The sequence below is a fragment of the Pieris brassicae genome, chromosome 9 (genome assembly GCF_905147105.1).
Source record: "Pieris brassicae chromosome 9, ilPieBrab1.1, whole genome shotgun sequence".
In the NCBI taxonomy this organism is placed as follows: domain Eukaryota; kingdom Metazoa; phylum Arthropoda; class Insecta; order Lepidoptera; family Pieridae; genus Pieris; species Pieris brassicae.
This window is the reverse complement of record NC_059673.1, coordinates 1,745,005-1,756,462: the sequence shown is the minus strand read 5'-3', so window position 1 is coordinate 1,756,462 and position 11,458 is coordinate 1,745,005. Positions and strand designations below refer to the sequence as shown.

Genomic DNA, 11,458 nt, shown 5'->3' with positions numbered 1-11,458 from the left:
TTTGCGCCCTATTAATAAACTGTATTTGTAATTGTAACTGTTGAATTGTATTCTCCTTAAACCGTTATCTAAGGTCTTGACACTATGACATATATACAATAAACGTAGCATACAAAGTTGCCACGATTTTGTGAGATATTTTGTTTATTACATTTTGTATTGGTGTATGTTTATAGTATTTTGTAGAGCAGTGTTGGCCTAGAGGCTTCAGCATACAACTCTCAGCCCTGAGGTATGCTCGATCCCTGGACCGATAGACTTTGATTATAATGCCATGTGATGGCCAAGTTATCGTATTTATTTAAAACATTAGGTTTGGAATAGTGATATAGTCAATATAAGTTGTTAGGTTAGCTAATTACGTCATAACTTAAAACATAAGGACCCTTAACCGATTTGTATCATATTACATGGATCACACAACTTTTAACGGTAGAACTGCGTTGCGAGACTTGGTTTTACTTCTTTTGGCGCGTTCGGGAAAAATGATGACAGTCAATTTATACTATGCGCGCGCACACCGTCAAAAAAATCGACACCCGTACACAGTCACAAAAAGCGACACCCGTATACCGACACAAAAAAGCGACACCTTGAAGTTAGCATATCAACATTTTTGTTTTTGTGATATAATATATTTTTTATGGCATAATATCTGACGTTAAGGGACAAGATAGTACTTTTGTTACATGATTTAGTTTCTATGTATTAATTAATGATTTTGTAAATAATATACATAATTAGTCATGCCGTTATTATTGGCTAAATATGTAACAGCGAATAGGGAAAAATAATATTTGATTATTAAAATAAATCATTATGAGGAAACAATGTTGATAAACAATCGTGCGCATCGTTTTGCCAACCTGAAATACCAGTTTTATGGGAGATGTGTTCCGAATAAGCCGCGTTAATATGGTAAGAGAATTTTTATATTAAATTTCAACAGTTTTTTTGCGGTGGAGTAATACAATGTTTTGTAATGTTTGTTTACACTGCCACACCAATTTATTTCCAATTTATTTTAATGTTCCATTTATTAATTTAAAATTATTTTTGTTATTACTATGTAGGTTAAGAAAATTGTTAATAATGTATTAAAATGAGTTTGGTAATAAAAATTAAAAAACTAAAATATGTAGATTGTGGAGTGTCAGATTTAAAAAAAAACACTCCGTAACTAAATAGTGTTAGAGTAAAATCGAGATTTGGCTTAAAATCCTAATTATTGAATAGGCACTTAGTGACCAAATATATGAATGAAACTCCAATGTCTTGCTAAAATATATCTTTGATTGAAGGCTAGAATATTTATAAACATTTAGAGGTTTTAATCAAATTCTTAATTAAATATTCGAACAAAATGCTTCTTTTTTTAAAATTTAAGTATCAAGCCAAAAATCGTCTCTTTCCACAGACTAACAAACACTCAAACTAAAACGTCAGTTACGACAGAATTAACAAATTAGACATATAATCGTTTCTTATTTGGAGTAGAGACTCTTACGCCGTAGGGTGTGCATACGTTAATATATAAGGCTAATAAAAGATTTAAGGCGCCTGATAGACAGTACCGGTAATCCCAGAGCTGGTGCTTTGCTCGTCAACGACAATACAGCTCTGTGTACCGTCACAGAGTACAAGTACTGAATTGGTTTTAATTTTTTTATATATCGACATTTAATTATTATTATTATTACAATGTAAGAATATTGTAAATACTATTTTATTTTTCAGATAATGGCGTTTTCCGAAAATTTGACGGTTTTAATTCTAATATCAGCTGTGGTAGCTCAATCGTCTTGTCTGAATCTGTCGCCAAATTTAAATGGTGTGGATCACATAATTTATACCAATTCGTATTTCAGTCAGGATAGGCTATAGATATTATTTTATGTAACAGTACATATGTAATGTGATCCAAGTCGGTTAAGGGACCTACTGTCTTAAGTTATGACGTAAATAATTACGTTAGTTAGCTATACTCTGATTTTTAATTCCGTTGAATTCTGACAGCTGTCATTTTCTGACATGTAAGAGATTATAAACCTTTTTGGCACATTTTTCAATTTCAGTACGAGTCTGAACATTTAGTAAATGTATCCATTGTATTTAGTGCGGTGCTCCAAAAGTAGTTTTACGGCGAGTTATAATTACGCATTACAAACAGTAAAAATCGCGACGTGATAGCTAACATTTTTTTTTAAAGTTTACTAAACCTGGAATTAGTAGGCAGAGATGGCAGCTAAAGAATAAAATAACGTAATTGAAGTTTATTCAATATATTGTTCGTGATATTGCAATATTTGTGATTTTTGTATTGTACACTTGAGTGAGTAAATATTAAGATTTACCTTTTTGTACGTACAACATAAAAAATACGTAGGATTTCGTTTTATATTGCCGTCAAATAGGTCAAATTTCCTCTTTTTCAGTCGAGAACTTTTTTTAGTAGCAACACTTATTAAATGTCAGAATTCTACGGAATGAAAAATTATAGTATAGCCTAACAAAATCTTATTACACTGAGCTATCTTTTGTTTTAAATAAATACATTGAATTGGCATCACAAGGTATTATATTAAATTAGATTGTTTAGTGCGACTGTCAATCTATTTATATAAAAGATTTGTAATATTGTTTTATGTAACTGGCAGGAGTCTCACCTGATGTTAAGTGATACTGCCGCCCATAGACAGTCACATACCTCTTAAGAATTGGTACCTCGCTCGATAAACGCTCTTTTCTTGAAGGAACTTAAGTCGAATTGGTTGGCTAATGAATTTTACTGGTCAAATGTAAGAGATTTTATCTTCCTACCATCGCTATTCTTTTATTATACTACGATAGGATGATATGATACAACTAAAGTATGTACAGGACATGCATGGGGTTGTTCATATACTAACAAACTGCTATCACTAAAGTTACATTGAGGAATAGCGTATTTCCCGGGCAAGGGTAGGTGGCAACACCTAGAAATCGATCCCTAGAAGGAAGCCCCTAGAATAAGACCTAAGACAGTTAATATGATGAAAAACAAATGACGCATTACGAATGGTTGCGTTCGTATGTGATGCCATTAGAATGTCAATAATACGTAAAAAAATAAATCGGTGCCGCTGACCTTTTTAGGTCTGGGCCTCAGATTTTTTTATCTGTTCTATGATTTGTCAATCTAATAGGTGATGAGACTCCTGTGCCTGACACACGCCGTCGACTTTTTGGGTCTAAGGCAAGCCGGTTTCCTCACTATGTTTTCTTTCGTTAAATGCACATAGAAAGAAAGTCCATTGGTGCACAGCCGGTGATCGAACCTACGAACCTACCACTAGGCCAACACTGTTCTACCTATATCTACTAGCATATAGATTATTTTGCGAACTCTAACAGTAATAATAATTTAACTTCATAAAATAGAAATAAATCTGAATAATCCAAATTCCAAGAAACCGTGCGAGCAAGTGTTACTCTCTGACATAAATCTATAGTCCAAACTTTAGGTTTGAGCCCACGACTTCAGGGATAAATATTGACCCAGCGGTTTGGCAACCGCAGGTCCACTCTGGCTGTGGACTAGACTATACTACTAAGAACGTAGTTAAGAGCGGGGACTTACAAAATAACTCATTGTAGAATTGTTTTTAGCTACGTATGTGATGCTTGAGTTTAAAACAATAAATATCTATTGAGCCTTATTCTATATCTTCTTAAATATAAAATATAAATTCACCATGAAAAAAAACACAAGGTCACCAACTTTTGCCTAATTTCGGTTTAATTCAATCATGGCTAGTATTATGGAGCCAAAAAATAATTTAATCTCATCACAGTACTTCGACCGAGAGCTGTTACTAGCGATTTTATTATATTTTACGAGTTATTAAAAAAAATCATTCGGCGCTTACTTCATTTTAGTTCCGCGAAACACTGCATACGTTTGTATCACTAGTCACTAGCAAGCGGAGAGAGGCGCGCGGTTGAAATCATGAATATTGCTAGAATAATGCGCGCTCCAACGTAGGAACGAATATTCCTGGAGGAAGGCATGCCTTAGACCTAAATATCGATGGCATGTGTCAGGCAGATTGCTGCATACAAAATAACGTAACAGATAGTTTTGATGGTCGTAAAGGCTTTTGTTATTTCACGATTGAATCTTTTGAATTTTCAGCAAGGTTTAATAAAGATTGCACAATGGCAGATGGGAGAACTGGGATATGTGTGGATTATTCAAACTGTAAGAAGGAGGGAGGAGTTATCGAGCGTGGAGGAATTATTGATTTCAGTGAACTTAGGTAAAACCAAGATATCAAAAACATAACCTCGTAACGCAGTTCTACTGTAAGTTATGAGATCTTTGCACTATTTTAATTAATTATAGGGTATGGCTTTTGACACCTAAAAGCCTAAAAAATATGCATGGTGTAAACGATATGGTCTCAGTTAGGTTAGGATTTTTTTTGATCCTGGCCTTTGTGATCAGGTTAGGTAAGGTTGAAGCCAAAAAGTCTTCTTTCATTCGTGTCACAAATCATGATGTTTCAATTAATTTGTCTAGGGTTGAGCATGCGCAACCAGAGCACTGAAGCAGTTTTAAAGAGCCGTGGTTCTATAAATCAATAGTCCAAAGTCATTTATTCATATGGGTAACACAATGTACACTATTTATGTCAAAAAAAAGAGATATACATTAAATGCTTCTAATTTAACATTTACTGCCAGTTCTCAAATCAAGGGCGTAGAACGGAAGAGAAGAACTGGCAATAAACTGTCCGCCACTCTTTTTAATCGCCAAGTTTTTTTTGTTTTCCACAATGTTTGTAAGGAGTTGCAACAATTACACCATGTTCCACATGACATCTTAAGTAATTAATAACAAGAAGAACTGGCAAAAGTTAATCAATGCCAGACTTTTCTTTACTTTCCTGTGTTTATAAGTTACAATAGCTTTTTCGAGTTTCAGATCAGGCGATTCTTGTAAGAATGGCTTAAACTGGTGTTGTTCCGAAAGTAATATTACGACACCCCCGGAAGTCACAAATAAGGAAGGTTAAAACTTTTTATTATATCTAATTAAATCGATGCCATATGCAGTAAACCCCTTGTAACACGGTACTCTCATAACGCATTTTCACACTACCCGATTACATTCCTTCGTATAATACAGTGGGAATACCACGCGGAGGTTTCACACGTTATATTTCTGTACTGTGACACTTATTTTGTTCATATAAATGTTTTTTATCATTTGATTTCAATCCCAACGAGAAAAGTTAAACGTGAATCATTTGTACACAACTCGTAATATGCTGACATACATTTACATTTTTGGTCAGTATCAAAATTTTCAAAGTTTACGTAAGTTTAATTGCAGTCCGTTACAGCTTTGCAAAAACAAAATTTCTATGGAAATCTACACTGTTTAGGTACAATTTAACACACATCTACCAAAATTATGACAATTGCACAACTTTGTTTAAAGCTCCTGTTGATTTTATGTAACCGTCTCTACGGTACCTATTATCATTACTACACAAATAACACAGTACACGCAAAACTCGTCGAGTTTCCTTATCTTGCTGAAGCCGCGTACAAACTATTTAAAAAGATCCTTCTAGAATGAGGGCATGAGTGGATCGTGAATTTGTGGGGCCCAGGGCTCCTCCTATTACGGGGAAGTACACGCGAAAAAATACCAATCGAAATCAAGCGACGGGGAATTCCCCGTTCCGTTCTATAGTCACGCATTGCACATGAGTTGATTGATCTTAGAGATTCCAACATTATGATTGGATTTTTACAAATTAAAATATCGCCTATTAAATTAGGTCGTTATTTAAAAAAATATCGTTGGGTAATGAGAAAAAATAATACTTTAAACATGTAAAAAATTAATTTATTTTAGTTTAAACTTTATTGTAGTGGCTTATTATTGGAGTTTTTTTTTGTTCTTCTTTCTAGTATGAATTACAATCTAGGCTAGATTAATTATGGCTAATAAGTAATATTAGGTTGACTTAATTTTCTACAATACTAGTGAAAAGCTAAATAAAGTAACGTTCGTCAACAGTCTTAGTGTTCTATAATGTTTTGACACTGTGTTCCTGTGTCCGATATACCGCATTTACACTAATCACTACACTAGTTTCAGTAACTCAAAAGATTTAGTTCTAGTATTGTCTTTTTTTAACATAGCCTTTACACATTGAAAGAAAACACTTTTTTAACGCTTTGGTTACGGTGACCACGCACGCTGTATTTGTCGACTAATTATTGATCAGAAGTAATCTTTCGAAATCCCTTCTAATTGAACTAAAAATAGATTTTAAGCAAGACATTTTATTCAGTTTTTTTTAATTCCAGAATGTTTTGCTCGCGATGGCGATTACTGCCCATGGTGCGTTTCATTATATCGGTAAGATCTGGTGAATTTCATTACTTTCTCCGTTAGTCGCACTCTTCATTTCTGAAGGTCGTGTTAGCGCCGCACAACTTCCTCCACACTCCCGTGTTAGTCAAACCTCAGCGCCTGGGTGATGATAAGACCTGTAAAGTCTCAAATTACATCACGTGTCAGTAGTGAACGGCCTTGCATTGGTATCAGATCGTAATAGAATAAATAAAAATAAATCAGCAGTGATACAACCATCTTTGCCTCACATTTCTCTCTCTGTTTCATGACTATTTGTCAATATTATAGGCAAGTAGGCGTACCTGTGCCTGAAACGCCGTTGACGTTTACGGTCTAAGGCTGGCCGGTTTCCTCACGATATTTTCTGTCACCATTCGAGTGTATGCTATATGCGCACATAGACAGAAAGTCCATAGGTGCACAGCAGAGGATCGAACCTACGACTCCAGGAATGCTGGGGCTGAAGCCCAAGTATGATAGAAATTACTAACTTGTCTCATTTTTATTATCTTTTAGAAGTGTCGCAATGAATGGAAACGCGGCCGAGCTTTTCTGCGCGGGAGTACTTATAGGATCTAAAATTGTTTTAACCACTGCTACTTGTCACATTGTGTCTGTCTACCAAAATGTTTGGGCTCAAATACCAGATTCGACAGAACCAGGAAAAATGTTTCCGGTTATACGCAGAAAACAGCACGATAATTATAACTCAGGTCAGTACATGTGGACCATGAAAGGGGGGACAGTTCCTCTGGACCCAGTCCAAACCCAAATTCAGCTACAGTATATTTTAAGAGCATCTTCTTTCATCAATAAGTTCGCAGACCATCCACCATAGTTAAGATTGTTAAGGAATTATTAGTTTTACACACACAAATATGTGATTTATACAGTTTTAGTCACGAAGTCAGAAGTTGCTGTCACTAGCAACACTCATTTTCATGCTTGGATTGACAGCTACAAATGAAACAATAATTTTATCGACATAAAAATAAAGTTATAAAAAAATTAAAAAACAAAGAAACAAACATGGAACATAGAATATGAGACAACAAATAAATTTCTGAGAATTCCTTTCTTTTCTTTCCACAAGAAGACAAACATTTAATTTTGAAAGAGCCTTCGATGTCGCGGCAGGCAAAGGTATTTTTTTTGTATTTTATTCTTGAAAAGCAACGTTCACGATTTATTCATAGCGATCATGACATATTACAATATGATATAAACATAAAAAACAATACAACGGTAATAGTTAAGACGAGAAGAGAAGAAGAGAGTTAGTTTACAAAAGGGCTAAATATTTATTACAATAACGGAACTGACATGAAGCCTTGAGTGAGTTCACTCAACGGACCTTTTATTTCCATACATTGTGCCCTTTTCGAGAGGTTAGTCTTCGCTGAGTGTATGATTAGTCTGAATGTCAATTTATGTCGCCTCCTCATCATCAGGTATCCTAGTCTAGGCAGTGGAGCACGGCCGGATTATTTCCTATCCACGAGTTAAGTTTGGTTGCGGTGGTTGGAGGGATGTTAGATAAATGAATCTGTGTTTGATGCTGTTAAATTACTAACAAAAAACTGTAACATGTACTAACTATGCGTTCCTAAAACAAGTGTTACCAATAAAGCATGTCCGATATCGACCTATTGTACATTAACGGAAACGAGAATGTTATATTATACTAACGAGGATATAAAACATAAAGACCTCATTCGTTACAGCAAAACTCACAGTTTATAATTTTGTCTTCAAGTGTAGGATTGTTTACATTTGCGATTCTAATTATTAACTAATATATAAATGTAATTTAACTAATGTTAGGTTATATAACTCACGTACAGATACCGGCATCTTTTAATGTCCTTGCCTGCGCAGAAGCAATTTTTAGGTATCACTGGGAGGAGGTGAGAGTGACGTGTCGATCGCGTGGTTGGTAAATCAGTTGACGTTTGTGTCCCGCGCTGTGTACGATGCATTTTTTTCCCCTACTCAATTATTTAATGCTCAATCCGAGGACACCGTGAGTAATTTCTGCAAAAATTCGTCATCTTTTAGTCGATATCAACTGCGGCGAAATAAATACAGATAATACAACTTTATCTACAGCTGTGATACTTTTTGACATTCAACACCTTTTGTCTTCAGTCACCGTGACCACGCACGCTGTAAAGCATGCGAAACGTCGGGAGAAATTTAAAATTTAATTAAATTTAAAGTGTTTTCTTTAAATGTGTAAAAGCTATGTTAACAAAATACAATACTAATGCTTAAGAAGTTTGCCGGTATCTGTAACAACTTTATCAGAGTGGTATATGTTAAGCGCAAATTCTCGGCCTACTTTATGTTCGTTGTAGTCCACATAATTATGGATAAAGCTGGATTATATGTCAAGCAAATTGACATTGATTGAGGTGATTTATCGAGAGAGAGAGAGAGAGATCTAATAATGATAATTGAATCGGAATATCAATCGAATCTTTGTATTAATAATTTCAGGCTCACACGAGTTCGACCTGGCAATATATACATTAGACCAGGAAGTAAAATGGAACGATAAACGAAAAGATGCCTGTTTAGCACTGACGTCACCCTTTAAGCCTTTGTGTTTCTCGTTTGGATATGACGCAAATGATAAATTTGTTTCGGTGAGTTCAAAATATTTTAAGAGTTTATATGAGAAAATACCCCCAGGTCTTTCTGTTTTCGGGATTTGTCTTTGTATGGCTTCCTGTGTAGATATATATATGTCGGAGAAACACCTTCCCCAGTGACATCATCAACAGTGGTTGCAGATTTGGTGGGCGTCATGAGGGTAAAGCGCGAGCACAAAACACGACGATTGTAGTTTTCACAATATTTTATTTACACTGATGATACACTGATATTTTATGGTAGTTATTAGTAATAAATTATAAGACCGAGCAGTGAGTTCAATGCACCAATCTAGCGACCAAAACTCAGGGATCCAACTCGATCCGTCTCCACTTCAAAAAAGGCCCAGTAACAACCAACGGACTGGCCTATATATAGATGTAGCTTCGACCCCACTCGAGCAGAGTGCTCTGCTCTCATTGGTCGTTTGTTTAATAACGATTACAATCTTATAAATTAGAAAAACGTAACTAATTTTAACTAAAATCACTAATTTGTTAACAGAAATATGTTTTATGTTTTATAATATCGTAAAATCGCGTATTAAGTTAAATTAAGATTAATGCAACGTGTTTAAATGATAAAGAGAATTTAATGTGTTATTGTAGAATCAACAAGCAACTCGTTGAATGGCTTCCTCCGACATATATATCAACTTTGATTTTATCACAAACAATATTAATTAGCCTTCGTCATTATGGTTTAACTTAGTTTAATAAAAATAGTCAAGCAGACAAATATGTTGGATGCGCTAGCCTGCCATAATTTTTTGGTTCTCCATGCGTTTCCATTTAAATTGCAGCAGAATTATCTTCTATACTTTATTTTCTTTAAATTTTTTAGACATTACTTACAATTACTAAAGGCAGTTGTACACCGGGAGCTGGTGAAACCGTCGACGTCTCCTGTGGTAAAACTTTTGATGATGAACCATGTTTTGTGGCCACAGGGGCCCCTGTGATCTGTGACGAGGAGGTAATAGATTTGTTTAATAATAATAATAATCTATATTACCCAAGATAGTGGAACAGTGGTTAGATCGATCAACTACAAATATCTATATAAATTTTTACAATGTCTTAATAAGAACATAAAATAATGTCAAAGTTAAATTATTTACAATCGGTGTCAATTCTTTTTAGGTCTGGGCATCAGGTTTCTGTATCTGTTTCATGATCATTTCTCAATCTAATAGGCAAGTAGGTGATCATCCTCCTGTGCCTGACACACCAATGACTTTTTGGTTCTAAAGCATGCCGGTTTCCTCACGCTGATTTCGTTCACGATCGAGCAAATGTTAAATGCGCACATAGAAAGAAAGTCCATTGGCACAGCCAGGGATCGAACTTACGACCTCAGGTATTAGAGTCGCACGCTAAAGCCAATAGGCCAGCTGCATGATAGATGTAAGCATTACCACCATATTTGTTTGTTCTACTATAAAGCCGACCAATCACGGACAGCCTTAAGACAGTTGGACAATTTTAAGATTGTAACTTGACGGTTTCACATCGATACATTACAATCTCCCAAATACGGTAAATTGTAAGCAGTACATTGAGGTTTACAATCTTTCGACAGTTCACAATCTCGCGAGATAGATGACAAACATATTTACAATTTTACAGCGACATATCTATCAATGTCTTCCTTTCAGCCTAACAAAATGACAGTGTACGGCATCGCCCGAAGCCCGTGTAGAAATTCTGCAGCTCAATTAGGCGCTATTAATTTGTCCTCACAGTGGCTTGCAGATGAACTTAAGGCGTTTGGCCTTACTGAAGCGCATTTTTTGCTTAAAAAGTCAACCTAAGCTATAAATCATGTTCACCGATAATTCAATGCTTTGAAAATTTCACAATTCATACGGTATTGTTAAAAAGTCTGATACATAATATTTTTTCTATTTATTTTTAAAAGTAACTCCCAAAACATCCATTTTTTATAATATAAACTATGTCCACTAATGCTTCGATTAAAAGTGTGCGTGTACCAGTGTACAGACGTAAGAAGTGAAACTTTTTTATGACCTTATTTTTCGAAAAATTATCTACTATATGCAACTTTACAGAAATTGGTTAAACAAAGTTAAATTAGATAAAGTTTAACAAAAGGCTTTTATTATCATAGACATGAATACAAATAATACAATTATTTCATTTTACCTTATTACTACTAAGATTATTACAGAATTTCATTAATTTTAATAGAATTATTACAATCATTGTTATCGTTATTATATATTTTTGTTATTAATTAATGGCTTCGAATCTCTTCGGATCAACCGTGGTTGATGGCACGTAACGGAAAAATGTGACGGTAATTTTTTTTCCAACGCCGTTAAAGAAGTTTCACTTCAATAATATAATACTCTTAATATTGCTAATT

The 11,458-nt window shown here is 34.7% G+C and overlaps 1 protein-coding gene across 1 annotated transcript; it reads left to right on the top strand.

The window, feature by feature from the left end:
- The first annotated feature begins 875 nt into the window (after window positions 1-875).
- Window positions 876-11,200, top strand: LOC123714645. Its single transcript, XM_045669002.1, has 9 exons — window positions 876-918; window positions 1,738-1,831; window positions 4,175-4,298; window positions 4,967-5,052; window positions 6,367-6,418; window positions 6,932-7,128; window positions 8,915-9,063; window positions 9,914-10,045; window positions 10,728-11,200. Exons 1-9 carry the CDS (start codon window positions 883-885, stop codon window positions 10,881-10,883), a joined length of 1,026 nt encoding a protein of 341 aa, XP_045524958.1. The 5' UTR covers window positions 876-882; the 3' UTR covers window positions 10,884-11,200.
- The last annotated feature ends 258 nt before the right edge of the window (window positions 11,201-11,458 follow it).

What these genes read in the sequence shown, in the direction of transcription:
- LOC123714645 (XM_045669002.1), top strand. Translation starts at nt 883, where the DNA reads ATGGGAGATGTGTTCCGAATAAGCCGCGTTAATATG. An exon ending in GAATAAGCCGCGTTAATATG is followed by an intron (nt 919 to 1,737) that starts GTAAGAGAATTT and finishes TTTATTTTTCAG; the next exon opens with ATAATGGCGTTTTCCGAAAA. An exon ending in GCACGATAATTATAACTCAG is followed by an intron (nt 7,129 to 8,914) that starts GTCAGTACATGT and finishes TAATAATTTCAG; the next exon opens with GCTCACACGAGTTCGACCTG.